At 43.2% G+C, this 15,637-nt stretch overlaps 1 protein-coding gene across 4 annotated transcripts in view; it reads right to left on the minus strand.

Moving 5' to 3' along the window:
* Nucleotides 1-15,637, minus strand: part of HECW1 (HECT, C2 and WW domain containing E3 ubiquitin protein ligase 1) — a 405,077-nt gene that overhangs the window by 10,652 nt on the left and 378,788 nt on the right. For all 4 annotated transcript variants that reach the window (XM_020289912.2, XM_020289913.2, XM_076006287.1 and 1 more), the window contains 5 exons: nt 13,510-13,608; nt 12,629-12,758; nt 4,458-4,604; nt 2,396-2,510; nt 249-447 (listed from right to left, as the gene is read on the minus strand). In XM_020289912.2, the coding sequence (XP_020145501.2) occupies nt 249-447; nt 2,396-2,510; nt 4,458-4,604; nt 12,629-12,758; nt 13,510-13,608 (690 nt within the window). The remainder of the gene's footprint in view (nt 1-248; nt 448-2,395; nt 2,511-4,457; nt 4,605-12,628; nt 12,759-13,509; nt 13,609-15,637) is intronic.

A 15,637-nucleotide genomic window follows, 5' to 3' on the forward strand; every position in this document is an offset into this window, starting at 1 on the left:
CGACACAGGGACCACGATCTTACAGCCCAAGTGCCACCAATCATTAAAACCTCACTAACAATACAACATATGGTCTCCGTCCAAGTCACAGAGACACTTCACCTACACCTTTCACTGGGAATTCAAGTATCAATACTTTGGATGAAGGGAGAGAATCCCATCCCCAAGGATGGTCACCTCAACTCGAATCGCAAAGTATACTTTGCCCCTTTCGGCGGGGTTCCCAAAGGTTGGCAGGAGCTCCGTACCTGGGGAGGGACGTGATCTTCCCCCATTTCTCTATGCAGAAACGCCGGAGCCCATTGCTGCCCCGGAGGGCCGCGAAGCCTTCGTAGGGCACACTGGATGTGCCCGTGACGAACTGAAGCAGCCGCAGTCTCTGCTCGTTGTTGAAGCGCTCCACCGCGGCCCAGAACCAGCGGATCACCAGGTGCCCATCGTGGTAGCCTGAGTGGAGCAAGGGCGAGAGGAAGAGAGGATGTGGGGGGTGGGTGATGGAGGGGAGAGGGAGCACACACTCATCAGGACGGTAAGAGCTGAACAGCTGCTTTTGGACTGCTGATTTCTCTAATGACGGCCTTTAGATAGGACTAAAACAATTTGTGCCACTAGGTCAAGTGTTAAAGCAACCAGATTTAGAAAATAGTCATTTTGTAAAAGGACTTTATGTTCTGGGGGATGTCCTCAGAGAGGTCTGATTTCTATTTAAACAATTGGGACTCTGCTTGACCTATTCCTGCCTCACCTAAATGTCAACAAGGAACAGCAAGGCCTGGTAGAGACGCAACCCTTTATGAATTCAGTATTTCATCATCTTTTCTTCCCTCTGATGCCTCAGCTCTTGGCAGCCACATACCATGGGCGAGTCGAAAGCTTAAGAAGGGCTGCAGGGAAGCAGCAGGCGTGGTGTACAGGAGGTGCCTGGGTTGAGACACGCCGGGCCCATGGGACAAGCACTGGGTCCCTCTACTGTAAGTTGGGGAGACCAAGTTTGGACAAATCAGTTAAGGTCAAAGATTCACCACTGACGGCAAATGCAAGAAGTACTAAAAGATGGGAGAAATCTACATGGGCTGGGGCAGAAACAAAGAAAGCTTCAGCAAGGAAGGGGAGGGTAAGTGTAGCATGCAAAGGAAGGGGTTGTGTAAGTGGAGGGAAGGAGGAGGACATTTCTGGAAGCAAAAATACAGAATACCAAGAATGAGGAAAAAATATGCAGGGAACAGTAACCCACTGGCATAGAGAGGGTGTCTGGTGAAGATGGAAAGGAAAATTGCTGGGGGTGTTAAGGGCCTGAACAGCCAGGCAGAGACATTTTGACTTGACACATTAGGATCAGTGATTTTCTGTTGGGCCAGAGGGCCTGGGGGTCCCACAGTGGCTTCTCAGGAGTGAGTGTACTGGGGAGACAGGGAAAGCTGGGGTGGTGCCCATGCTCCCTCTCTCTGATGTCCCGATTAGGGTTTCTCTGCAATATTATACATGAAGGAAGAGTTTTAAGGCTAAAAGACCTTTGAGGAAAAAAGAATCTCTAAGTATTAAGGAGCTTGTTTTATGGGTAGGGAAGTGGCCCAGTGAAAATAATGTTCCCAGAAGACGAGTTTGGCAGCTGGCAAGGTGAGTAGTTAGCAGGGGTTAGAAATTGCATTAGCAGGGAGCACAGGTAGAATCGTGTGGTGACAACCCAGGATGGTGGCAGGGAGGGGTCCAATTCCACAGGAAGGGAGAGACACTCCCCTGGCTGCCCAGGGGCCGGTCCCCACATGGGGTGTCCTCTGTAAGCCTCTGCACCAGGTCAGGCCAGAGACTCTGCCAGTGGGGGTGACTGTCACCTGAAGGAAAGTTCAATTTGGAAGTTGGAGAAAGGCACGCACAGGTACCCGCTTTGTACTGAAGTAAGGCCAAGCTTTTTGTAGTCTTCAAAAAGTGACGGATTCTATATACGTCCAATAGAATATTGTTCAGCTATAAAAAGGAATGAAAAACTGAAACACGCTACACCATGGGTGAACCTCAAAACGGCACGCTAGGTCAAAGAAGCCAGACACAAAAGACCACATTTTTATGACTCTGTTTATAGGACGCATCCAGCGCTGGTCAATCCACAGAGACGGGATGCAGACTGGCGGTTGCCAGAGGTTGGGGGAAGGGGAGAATGGGGGTGAGAGCCGCTGCTTAATGGGCATAGGCTTACCTTTTTGGGTGATGAGAATATTTTGGAACTAGCTGGAGGTAATGGTTATGCAACATCGTGAATATACTAAATGCCGTTGAATGGTTCACTTTAAAATGGTCAATTTTATGTTACGCCAATTTCACCTCAACAAAAACATGTTTTAAAAAGTGACAGACTGTATCTGTGACAGTCGTATCATCACGGCGCCCGCCAGCTCACCTCCCCGGTACTCGGTGTTGTTCCGCCAGTCGTTCAGGTCGATTTCTGCAGTGCCAGCGATCACCAGCTCCAGCTCCCTGGCGTCGAACACGGACACCAGCCTCGAGTCTACCACCTGAAACAGAGATGTAGGTCCAAAAAAGTCCTTTTTTTCAACATGCAATCATTTTTTTTTTTTTTTTTTTTTTTTTGAGACAGAGTCTCGCTTTGTTGCCCAGGCTAGAGTGAGTGCCATGGCGTCAGCCTAGCTCACAGCAACCTCAAACTCCTGGGCTCGAGCGATCCTTCTGCCTCAGCCTCCCGGGTAGCTGGGACTACAGGCATGCGCCACCATGCCCGGCTAATTTTTTATATACATATCAGTTGGCCAATTAATTTCTTTCTATTTATAGTAGAGACGGGGTCTCGCTCTTGCTCAGGCTGGTTTTGAACTCCTGACCTTGAGCAATCCGCCCGCCTCGGCCTCCCAAGAGCTAGGATTACAGGCGTGAGCCACAGCGCCCGGCCCTACATGCAATCATTTTTAAGTTCAAAATTATTGCTGTGCCCTGAATATGTTTATATCACTTCCATCCCCCAAATTTATATGTTGAAATCTTCACTCCTGAGGTGGTGGCTTTAGGAGGTGGGGCCTTTGGGAGGTGACTTTGTCATGAGGACCTCATCCTCATGGGACCAGCGCTTTTATTAAATAGGCCCGAGAGAGACCCCTCGTCCCTTCTGCGGTGTGAGGACACAGTGAGAAGGCGCCAACCAGAAGGTGGCCCTCATCAGACATCAAATCTACTGGTGCCTTGATCTCAGACTTGAAATTTCTGCTGCTTTTAAGCCACCCAGTTTATGGTATTTTGTCAGCATCGAACAGACTAAGATAACCATCAACTCAAACATTTTAAAACACAACCCTTCATGAGCTGGGAACAGAAAAAAAGATCCTATGCTTTTTGCTACCTCTGATGTCCCCTCTTGGAATGATTTTGTAAACAAACCTGACTTGACCTTCTGAAGTCACATTTAAGTTTCCAAGTAACATTACATTTTAAAGGCAAAAAGTCCAGATCACTCTGAAGTGACTTAATAGCTATTAGTGTTATCATTTCAATTATACCATATTCTCTTTTTCACAACTATGACTCATTTCCCAAAACTCAGCATTTTATATTAAAACAATTGTATTTTCTTTATTTTTCCCCAACTCATTTCCTTTGGGCAGATAAAAACAATTGTATCTTCCTTCCCTTCTCAAACCACAGTCCTAAGGTTAAGAGTTTCATGCTCTAAAGACTGAGCTAGCCAGGCACAAATTTGTATTTTCCTTCCCTTCTCCCCTCACTTCCCTCCTCCCTCCTTTGAAGACCTGGGAGGCCCCATTTTGCCAGGGCCCTGTACTCTGGCTTCACATCTTGTGCCAAATGACCAGGCACAGCTGAGCACCTGAGATGGTGCCTCCTTTCATCAAATCAGGGGTGGACAGGACCATGGCCGACACTGTTCTCCATTCTGGCGGGGAGAGAGAACCCTCCAAGACCCAAGACTCAAAAATACATTTACAGCCTCTTGTTTCTAAGCTGGAAAAGTTTAAGGACATCATTTTTGTGCACAGGAAGTCTAGCAGCTGCCCCTGTCTTCTCAATTTACCACTCAGCAAACAAACATCACTAACAAAACAGTGATGTTGCAGAGTGGACAAGACACCCCCAATGCCTTTACTTCCCTTATTTTTGTTTCACTGAGTGAAAGGAAACACCACGCACACGTATGTTGACAAGAGATGCTGTATGTTTTCACATTGGGCACACCAGGGGGCCTTGCCAACACCAGTTTTTTGAGAGCATTTTTCACCTACAACACGAGCTGGGTTTCCCAGGCAACTCTGCCCCTCAGCCATCCGCCCCACTGGGTGCTCGCTGCACCCTGCTGAGTAGCACTTGCCGAGCCTTTGCCAGCCTTAATTCTTCCACTCTGCTCTCACCACCTGAGCTGCTGGCCCCCCAGGAGCCTCCAGGAGCTGGCCCCCCAGGAGCCTCCAGGAGCTGGCCCCCCAGGAGCCCTCGGGCCTCACCTCGTAGAAGCCGCGCACCAGCGCCTCCGTCTGCTGCACCACGCCGCGCTCCACCCGCCACTTCACCATCCTCTCGATGTACTCCTTCTTGTTCTTCTCCGTCACCTGCGTGTTGGCTCCTCCAGACTTCAACTCCCTTTCCGTGACCTTGTAGGAGACAGAGAGATCGTGGTGCTTGTCAGTCAGCTTATCCCCTAGAGAGGCGTACTGATTTTAGGGGAAAGATGGTTTGCGAAAGCCCTCTTTACACAGTGCTATTCAGTATTATTATCTCCTTGGTTCTTTTTCTTTTCCTAAAGGTCACTAAAAAGGCTCTGTGTGTTCTAAGCAGATTCTTAAGCACCTTGGAAGGGCTATATTTTCTGTTTGATAAGGAGGAAACAATTGTCCTTAACTCAAGTGACATAATAGAAATAAAAGGAAAATGTCCCAGGTCGTCCCTAATGGTGAGCCTGAATGGCCCAACACTATCATCATGTATTTGATGTCCCCAAATCTCAATTAGAGCAAATTCTTAGTGGCTGCCAGCTTCCCTCCCACAGCTGACCAGGAGAAGCAAAATGGCAGTGGGTAGGAAGATGGTTTTCACCACCAGGTATAGACTGGCTGAAGGGTGACACCCCGGGCAGCAGAAACATGCTGAAGTACACAAAGAAGGGCGCCGCCACTTAGTATGGCCAGGCATGTTTGTCAGGACAAGATTGAGTCATCGGGAAAAGCTATGATCTGTGCACTATCTTTTCAAAGACAAGAAGGTAGATAACATATCAGACATTTTTATCAACATGTGTTAGTGTTTGAAGGAGGGTAATCGCAGTTATCTGAAATTCACTTAAGGGTTCAGCTCAATGCTATAAGACAAATGAGGCATCACTGTACTTAGCTACTGGTTTAAAAAATATATAGATACATATTTGGCACTCGTAGACACAGGCACCTACACAAAACAGCCCACGAGTTACCTGATGGTTACTTCACAGGGTGATCAGTGTTAATTATAAAACATTAGCCAATTACAAAATACTAGCTGCCACCCAATATCCATATTTCTTGGAACCTCTGATCTTTAGCTGCCCAGTTAAAGACTTTATTTCTCAACCTCCCTTGCAGCTAGGGTGGCATATAACTAAATTCTGGTCAATGAGATGCAAGCAGAATTGTTGTATGGCACTTTCAGGAGGCTCCTTGAAGAGAGGGGCTGTGCGTTCCTTTGTCCTGATGCTTTGAGCACAGTCGTGATGGTTGGGACGCCAGAAGGAGCTGGAAGGAACTTGGTCTCAGGGGATTTCATCAAACAGAGCTCCCAAACCAGCCTTGGATTGCCCACCTCCAGATTTTGATGTGAGAAAAAAAATAAACTTCTATTAACTTCAGCAGGGTCATTTTGGGCTTCTTCACTAGAAGCTGAACCTAATCCTAACTAATACACCTAAGGAAAAAGCCCACAGTGTAGAAAAAGCATCTATCTGCTCTCCACTGCTAATAACTTGTCAAAAGAGGGCTGTAATTCAATCTTCTAAAACCAAAGTCTTGGTGACCTCCTTTTGAAGAGAAATAAGATAAACTTTCAACAGATATACATTGACCCTTGAACAACACAGATCTGAACTGTGTGGGTCCACTTATATGCACATTTTTTTCAACAGATATATTAGAAAATATTTTTGGAGATTTGCAGTGATTTGAAAAAAGCTCAGATAAATTGCATAGCCTAGAAATAGTAAATAAATTAAGAAAAAGTTAGTATGTCATAAAAGCATAAAATATATGTAGTTACTAGTCCAATTCATCATTCATTACCATAAAATATACACAAATCTATTATAAAAAGTTAAAATTTAGCAAAAGTTATGCACATAAACACTTAGAGACCATGCATGGCACCATTCCCAGTTGAGAGAAATGTGAACAAACATAAAGGTACAGTATTAACCCACGACTCCATAAAATTAACTGTAGTACATACTGTACTATTAGAATAATTCTGTAGCCACCTCCTGTTGCTATTGCAGAGAGCTCAAGTGTTGCGACTATCTGCTTAAAATGCTCTGTGACGTTCCCTCATCATCTCCATGTGAGCAGGTCATCTCTCCAGGAAAAGGCTTGTCACGGTACAAAGTGATCTCTCTTGGTTCCCACATATTTTTCATCGTGTTTAATGCAATACCATAAACCGTTAATAACACCATAGGACCCACATGAAGTGCCACTAGTGAGGCTGGAAGGGTTTCCAAGAAGCAAAGTCATGACATTACAAGAAAAAATTGAATTACTTGATTTGTACCTAAGATCGAGGTCTGCAGCTGTGGCTGCCCACTCTTTCAAGATAAACGAATCCAGCGTAAGGACCATTGTGAAAAAAAGAAAGGAAATTTGTGAGGCCGTCACTGCAGCTATGCCAGCAGGTGCAAAAACCTGGCATTTTTTTGGTGAAATGTCTTTTTATCTCATGTAGAAAATGCAGCTTTTATGTAGGTGCAGGATTGTTACAAGAAAGGCATACCTATAGACTTGATTCTGGAAAAAGCGAAGTCATCATATGAAATTTAAAGCAAAAGGAAGGTGAAGGATCTAAAGTTGGGGAATTTAAAGCCAGAAAAGGATGGTTTGATAATTTTAGAAGGAAGTTTGGCTTAAAAAATGTCAAGATAACAAGAAAAGCAGCTTCTGCCGACAAGTTCCCAGATACCATCATTGAGGAGAAAGACTATCTGCCTGGACAAGTTTTTAATGCAGAAGGCAGTGCCCTATTCTGGGAAAAAAAAATGCCACAAGGACATTTATTAGTAAGGAAGGGACGCGAGCACCAGAATTTAAGGCAGGAAGGAATAGGCTAACTCTACTGCTCCGTGCAAATGCATTCAGGTTCATTATCAGGACTGCCCTTATCTATAAAGCTTTGAAAGGCAAAAATAAATACCAGCTGCCAGTCTTTTGGGTGAACAACAGGAAGGCCTGAACAGGGAGAACCCCTTTTCTGGATTGGTTCCATTGATGCTTTGTCCCCGAAGTCAGGAAGCACCTTGCCAGTAAGGGACTGCCTTTTGAAGTTCTTTTGACGATAGAATATACCCTTGGCCACCCAGAAACCCATGAGTTCAACACTGAAGGTGTCAAAGTGGTCTACTTGCCCCCAAACACAATGTCTCTAATTCAGCCTCTAGATCGGGGGACCTGTAATGGTTGTTACACTCGGCACTCTATGGAAAGGACTGTCAACACTACGGAGGACCCCAACATCGTGGAGAGAACATCGTGGAAGTCTGGCAGGATTACATGGTTGAAGATGCCATTGCTGTTATAGAAAAAGCTGTGAAAGCCACCGAGCCAGAAAGAACAAATTCCTGCTGGAGAAAACTGTCCAGTTGTTGTGCATGGCTTCCCAGGATTTACAGCAGAGCCAGGCAGGGACATCGTGAAGAAGATTGTGGATAAGGCAAAGATGGCGGGGTAAAGGGTTTCAAGATATGGATCTTGGAGAAACACAAGCACCGACAGACACCACACGAGAAGAATCAGCAGAAGATGACTTGATGGGGATGAGAGCTTCCCAGCCAGGGCCAGACGAGGAAGATGTAGAAGCCACAGTGCCAGAAAACAAATTGACACTGGACAGTCGGACAGAAGGGACCGATTATTCACAACTGCTTTTGACTCCTTTTGTAACATGGACCCTTCTGTGAGCAGTGAAACGAAAGCAAATGGTGGAAGAAGGATTGGCAGTACATAGAAACATATTTTAGAGAAATGAAAAAGCAGAAAAGTCAGATGGAAATTATAAAGTATTTCCCTGAAGTGACACCAAGCATGCCTGCCACTCCTTTCACCTCCTCCACCTCTTCTCCCTCTGCCACCCCTGAGACAGCAAGAGTTCCTCCTCCTCCTCCTCCCCTTCCTCCTCCTCCTCTTCCTCCTCCTCCTCAGCCTACTCAACGTGAAGACGACGAGGGTGAAGACCTTTATGATGATCTACTTCCACTTAATGAATTATAAACATGTTTTCTCTTCCTTATGATTTTCTTTTCTTTTTTTTTTTTTGAGACAGAGTCTCGCTTTGTTGTCCAGGCTAGAGTGAGTGCCGTGGCGTCAGCCTAGCTCACAGCAACCTCAGACTCCTGGGCTCAAGCGATCCTCCTGCCTCAGCCTCCCGAGTAGCTGGGACTACAGGCATGTGCTGCCATGCCCAGCTAATTTTTTCTATATATATTAGTTGGCCAATTAATTTCTTTCTATTTATAGTAGAGACGGGGTCTCACTCTTGCTCAGCCTGGTTTCAAACTCCTGACCTCGAGCAATCCGCCCGCCTCGGCCTCCCAGAGAGCTAGGATTACAGGCGTGAGCCACCGTGCCCAGCCTCTTATGATTTTCTTAATAACATTTTCTGCTCTGCAGCTTACTTTATGGTAAACCTGCAGTGCATAATACATGCAACATACAAAATATGTGTTAATCCACTGTTGATGTTATCAGTAAGGCTTCTGGCCAACAGTAGGATATTAGTAGTTAAGTTTTGAGGGAGTCAAAAGTTATACACATGCTATGACATTCTGTTGACTTAAAAAAAAAAAAAAAAAGTTATACACAGGTTTTTGACTGCCCTTAACCCCTACGTTGTTCGAGGCTCCATTGTACATTATTCTAGATCGACAACACATACTTATTTTTATCACTGGGAACATTTAAACTTCTGAGTTGTTCAGTTCCTAGTTCCTACACTTTATACACATAAAGGATTGTTCTTTTGTATCTTCAATATTATTCTTTTCTCTAATGTTATGCATTCAGTTATTTGTTGTTGACTTTATTTTTTGAATAGATAATATGTGTCTGTGGAATAAAATTCAATTGGCATAAAAGGCCATGAAATGAAAAGGAAGTTTCTCTCCTACTTCATCTCCCAGGCATGCATTTTCCCTATCTGCAGAAAGTCACCTCTATTCCCCTGCCAGGGGGATTCTATGCCTATCCTAGGGAATATGTATATATCATCTCTTTTCCCCTGAAAACAGTAGCGTATTATATACACTGTTCTTCACTACCTTTTTTTTTCTCTTAAAAATAAGTCTTAAGGCCGGGCGCTGTGGCTCACGCCTGTAATCCTAGCTCTTGGGAGGCCGAGGCGGGCGGATTGCTCAAGGTCAGGAGTTCAAAACCAGCCCGAGCAAGAGCGAGACCCCGTCTCTACTATAAATAGAAAGAAATTAATTGGCCAACTGATATATATATATAAAAAAAAAATTAGCTGGGCATGGTGGCACATGCCTGTAGTCCCAGCTACTCGGGAGGCTGAGGCAGGAGGATCACTCGAGCCCAGGAGTTTGAGGTTGCTGTGAGCTAGGCTGACGCCACGGCACTCACTCTAGCCTGGACAACAAAGCGAGACTCTGTCTCAAAAAAAAAAAAAAAAAAAAAAAATAAGTCTTAGAAACTGATTCATACCAATTTAGACCTTTTTTTCTCTTTTTCTTTTTTAAGACAGGGTCTTGCTCTGTCACCCAGGCTGGAGTACAATGGCCCGATCATAGCTCACTGCAGCCTTGAATGCCTGGACTCAAGTGATCTTCACACCTCAGCCTCCCAAGCAGCTGGGATGATAGGCATGCACCACCACAGCTGGCTTGTTTATTTTTTATAGATAAAAAATTTATAAATTTTTGGTAGATATTGAGGGGGGCGTGTCTCGCTGTGTTGCCCAGGCTGATTATTCTTTGTTGTTGTTATTGTATCCTTTTTATTGTTTATGATTTATATGTTAATTGATTGGCTGGGATGTTTCATACTTTTTAATAGCCACATGTGATTTCACTATTCCGTTTTGTAAGCGTATCATTTATGTAACCTGTGCTCTACTACTGGACACTTAGATTGTTTCCAATATTTTGCAATTATCAACAATACTGCAATGAAGATCGTAATACATTTCGTTTCAATTAGGTGTGAATATATCTATAGGACAAATTCCTAGACATGGACACTGAGTCAAAGGCATGTGATTTGAAATATGGATAGATATCACCAAAGTGCCTTTCACAGAAAGTGAACCAAACTTCTATCCACAATACACAGGAGGGCCTGTTTCTCACCATTTCCAAATTACCATACTACTAAATTTTCTGATTCTCGACATTCTAATAATAGAAAATGGTATTTCACGATAGCTTTAGTTTACATTTTTAAAACTTGTCAATGAGGTTGAGTGTCTCCTCAAATTTCCTTTTCTGTGACTGTCTATTGATATTCTTTGGTAATCTTCTAATGGATTGTTTGATCATTTCTTATTGATCTATGAGTCTCTTCTTTTTCTTTTCTTTTTTTTTTTTTTTCTTTTTCTGTGACAGTCTCTGCTGGATATGAGTCTCTTCTGACATTAAAAGAAATAGCCTTTGTCTGTGTTATGTAGTAAATATTACGTCACTTTCACTTTGTTTATGGTATATTTTGCTCTGCAGAATTTAAAAATAATTTTATCTCACTATGTCAATCTTTTCTTTCATGACTTTGAGAGTCTGTGCCATATCTACAGCAGCACTCTTTACTGCAAGATTAAAAATTTAAAAACAAATGTTTCTTTTTTCTTTTCTTTTCTTTTTACACTCAGTGTTTTTGATCCAGCTGGAAATTACGTCAGTGTAATGAGTTAGGTTCGGGATCTAACTAAAAAATTTTTAAGATGCCTACAGTTGTTTTCATATAATTTGTTAAATAATTGTGTATATTTTACAAATTTACCCTCCACAATAGGAAAATGTGAAACATGGGCTAAAAGTAGGCATGCACAGGGAATAGTGTATTTTACCTGTTCATTTAGAACATGGCAGGACAGTTAAATGAGCAGCATATTCTTGAACATGTTTAAATGTGCTCTCTGTGGTTGTAGGAAGAGATATTTTTTCTCAAATATGTAAGACAGCATTCTTCAGAGGCATGTTTATGCAAAGGAAATACAACAGAATAGTGACATTTTCCAGAACCTATCTGAGATTCTTGCCTGAGATGTGGATTCTGGATGGTCTGTAGCATTCAGCGGGTGACTCTCACCCCTCAGACTCAGCACACTGGCTACCTTCATGCAAAGTGCTTATGAAGTGTTCTAACAAGTCTCATGACAACCCTGTTACAAATTACCACGTGTCAAGAGCTTTTGGCTCTCTAGTAAATGATGTTCTCAAAACCCTGCTGGTTAAATTCGCTCAGGTTGTGGTTATTTTCTGTTAAATCTGTAATCCATTTGTTCAGAAGACTCAATGTTATATAAATGCTAGTAGAAAAGCTTTATCTTACTAAATAGTATTGAAATATAAGTATTTTGGAGGAGCAGATATCTAGACATGAAAAGAATTATTTTTGTAGTTGCAGATAACAGAAATACCTTACATATGTATGCCATACTTTACAAAAATGCTGTCTGATCCAATATCACATTTGATTTTCTAAAATTCCATACAGTAGATCCATGTCATAACAAGAAAAAGAAGGAAAAAGACATGGGCTGATTTATTAAAGGAAGTAGTTCCCAAAGAATTATATTTTGAATGAATGAGATTCCTTATTCTCTAGTTCAAAAACAAAATCCCATTATCATATGATCTAGCGATCCCACTTCTGGCTATATATCCAAAAGAACTGAAAGCAGGGACTTGAACAGATATTTGTACATTTGTGTTCATAGCAGCAGTTTTCACAATAGCCCAAAGGTGGAAGAAATCCAAGTGTCATCAACAGATGAATGGATGAATGAATAAACAAAATGTAGCAAATGCATCTAATGGGATATTATTCAGCCTTAAAAAGGAAGGACATTCTGACACAGGCTACAACATGGATGAACCTTGAGGACATTATACTAAGTGAAATAAGCCAGACATAAAAAGACAAATATTGTATGACTCCACATATGTGAAGTATCTAGAGCAGTCAAATTCATAGCAACAGAAAGTAGAATGGTGGTTGCTAGGAGCTGGGGGGCAGGAGAAATGGAGAGTATTGTTTAGTGGATAAAGTTTCAGTTTTGCAAGATGAAAAAGTTCTGGAGATTGGATGCCCAACAATGTGAATATACTTAACATACTGAAGTGTACACTTAAAAATAACTACAGTGATAAATTTTATGTTATCTACATTTTCCACAATAAAAAACAAAATCCCTTTCCCAAGTTCCACATCACACAAACCTGTCCAAAAACCTCTTCGTTAACAGTGAAAGTGAGGTCCAGGATATCTGTGATATTGTTGTCCTTCATCCATTGCAAGCTCTGGTGGAATTCCTCGTCCAGATATTCCAGGTCACTCAAGTCACAGGGCCTGGGTGAATTCAAAGGGAGAAAGGCAAACAGAATTACCGAACAAATGGCTGCCTGGACCTTATTCCAAACATGGTTACACCGCTCCTCGCTAAACCACTGCAGGCTCATTCTAACAATTCGGTACTTTTGAATATAGTGATTAATCAGTTTATTCATTAATTTTATTCATTAATTTTAGTTCATTCAATAATTTTCCCTTGAAAAGAAAATGTTAAAATATTTACAATTGTAAATAATTATTGACTCATGGACTCTTTCCTTGGCAATTGGAGAAAAGTATTGCTTTAAAACAATTAAGTGATAAATAGATCATTCTACTTAATAGTTTAATGCAATGTTTGTAATATTATTATAATTTTTTCTTTTGAGACAGAGTCTTGCTGTTAATATGTTGCCCAGGCTGGTGTCAAACTCTTGGGCTCCAGTGATCCTCTCACTTCAGCCTCCTGAGTACCTGGGATTACAGGCATGGACTACTTGTGGCTGGCCTGTAATATTATTACAATTTTTATATGAACTGATTCATATCCATTATATGACATTTTGATAATAGAGTCTTCCCCTACATCAACATAAAATCCGCAAATGTACTAAAAGGTGTTTGTGATATCTAAGCACTCAGAACCACCGTAAACCTAACAGGAATGGTTAAGGCAAAACAGGGACAAAAGGGTCAGAGGTGCCAGAGGGGCCAGTGCCCTTGTCCTGCAGACAGGGATGGGGTGGACCACGGTCTGCAAAGCACTTACAGTCTCAGCAGCGCCTTATAGAAGGGCCTCGTGAAGAAAGCGTCCAGGAGGTACTGGTGGATCAGAGCCAGGCCTAGGATGCGGCCACTAAACCTGAACCTGCAACACCGGGAAGGCAGAGAAATTTAAGGGTAAGTGGGAATTTACATTACAAAACATTTCAGTTTGCATTTATATTGGATGTGTTTCCTTATAATATTCATCTTAAGCTGCTTGCGGAATTTGCCCATGGATGGTGCAGGGGAGGCAGTTGTGTTTGCAGACAGTGGGGAGGAGTTACACGCACTCACAATGTGCTAAGAAGAGAAGCTGAGTGAGCGCGACTATTTAATATTGCCAGCCACACACAAACACAGAGCAAGGTCACAGCTAGGAAGAACTGGTCATGTAGAGCCGTTCTACTCCAGATGTAAGTGCCTTTACTGATTTAAATCCTTGTCTGGGCAATTAGCTCCCTGAAATTCTTGCTGGTGACTTGCCTAGCTAAATGCCAGGCTGCCTGGGGCTGGGTCCCATTATTGTCCTACTCCTAAAACAGCCTCTTGCCTGCTGGTCCGGCACCCTGTGGTTTCCCCAGCACGGGGGTGTTGCCCATCTCTGGCACCCACCTTCCCAGGGGGAGTCTCCCTGGTCTCCTAACTAGGTTTTCACCTAATCACAGACTTAGTTGTGACTTTTCTTAGATCTTTCCCATTGGAATTTCCAACTAACCCATCTCTAATGCCTCTTATGAGGCTCTTTTTAGACTCAAAGGATTTCCTATTCTGTAACTTCTATAAGAATGTTAAAATGAATAGATTATCTGATTCTACAGAATGAGTGTAATGATATTTATTTAAAAAATTTTTTTTGAGACAGAGTTTTGCTCTGTCACCTGGGCTAGAGTGCAGGTAGCTTACTGCAATGTTAAACTCCTGGGCTCAAGCAATCCTCCTGCCTCAGCCTCCCAAGTAGCTGGGACTACAGCCACCACACCTGGCGAATTTTTAAATTTTTTTGCAGAGATGAGGTCTTGCCATGTTGCCCAGGCTGGTTTTGAACTCCTGGCCTCAAGTGATTCTCCTACCTCAGCCCCTCAACGTGCTGGGATTACAGGCAGGAGCCACCACACCAGGCCTCAGCAATATATTTAACAGCAAAAATACAGAAGGTTGCTGGTTATCACCACTCTTCCCAATATTCTATCAGTTCTGGTCACCAAAGTTAATTATAAATGAAAAATCAGAAACAGATTAGAAATAACTTTTATCAAATGCCTATTGGGCCAAAGCCTGATAGTCACTGTATCCTGCTAATCCTTGCAGCACTCTGATTTATAGTCATGGCCATCTTGATTTCACAGGGTAAAAAACTGAGGGTCAACATTCAGCCTCAGGCAAGTCGCAGTGGGATGGCATGCCACCTCTCTTATTCTGGAGAGCAAGGGAGAGGCTGCCGGTCTGGTCTCGGCCAGGCTGTCCGGTGTGTGACCCGTGCAAGGGCTTAATCTCCCCTATTCTCCCTTTCCTCTTCTGGAAAGCTTCACCCTTTCAGTGTTACCTTTTATCACTATTATTAGTAGTCGCATTTTATGGTGGCTATCAACACCTCCTGTGCTAATTAGAAATATTTTGATTCAAGTAACCTTCAACTAGCTTACGCCAAAAGGGGAATTCATTATAAGGCCATGGGGTGTCTCAATAAACTGGGGTCAGGAATGCAGCTGGGCCTCAGGAGCACAGGGGCGCTAGTGACGTCACCCTCCTGCACCCAGTCTCTCTCCTTGGCTCCTCTCTGCGCCCTTCTCCTCTCTCAACACCCCCAGTGGTTTACATCCGGGAGTTCCAGCACCAGAGTGACCAACTTGACTCTCTCTGACCTAGGTGCAAATTTTCAGCACAATTTACGGACTGTTCTCACTTAGTTTGGGTTAATGATGAGTGACCAGGGAGGAAATTTCAGTCTGGTGTCTTGCTCAGTGCTTTGCAGCTAGGCCCACTGTTGCTTGCCTTCCAACCAGGGCTGGGATCAGATGGCGTGCAGGAGAGGGGTCTTTCCTAGCGCTGCAGTGCAGACCACCGACAGAGAATTGTTTATTTGCTTCAAATAGGGTAGACCATAAGATGGAATTTCTAAAGGCAAAATTACA

This window comes from Microcebus murinus, chromosome 9, assembly GCF_040939455.1.
Source record: "Microcebus murinus isolate Inina chromosome 9, M.murinus_Inina_mat1.0, whole genome shotgun sequence".
NCBI lineage: Eukaryota > Metazoa > Chordata > Mammalia > Primates > Cheirogaleidae > Microcebus > Microcebus murinus.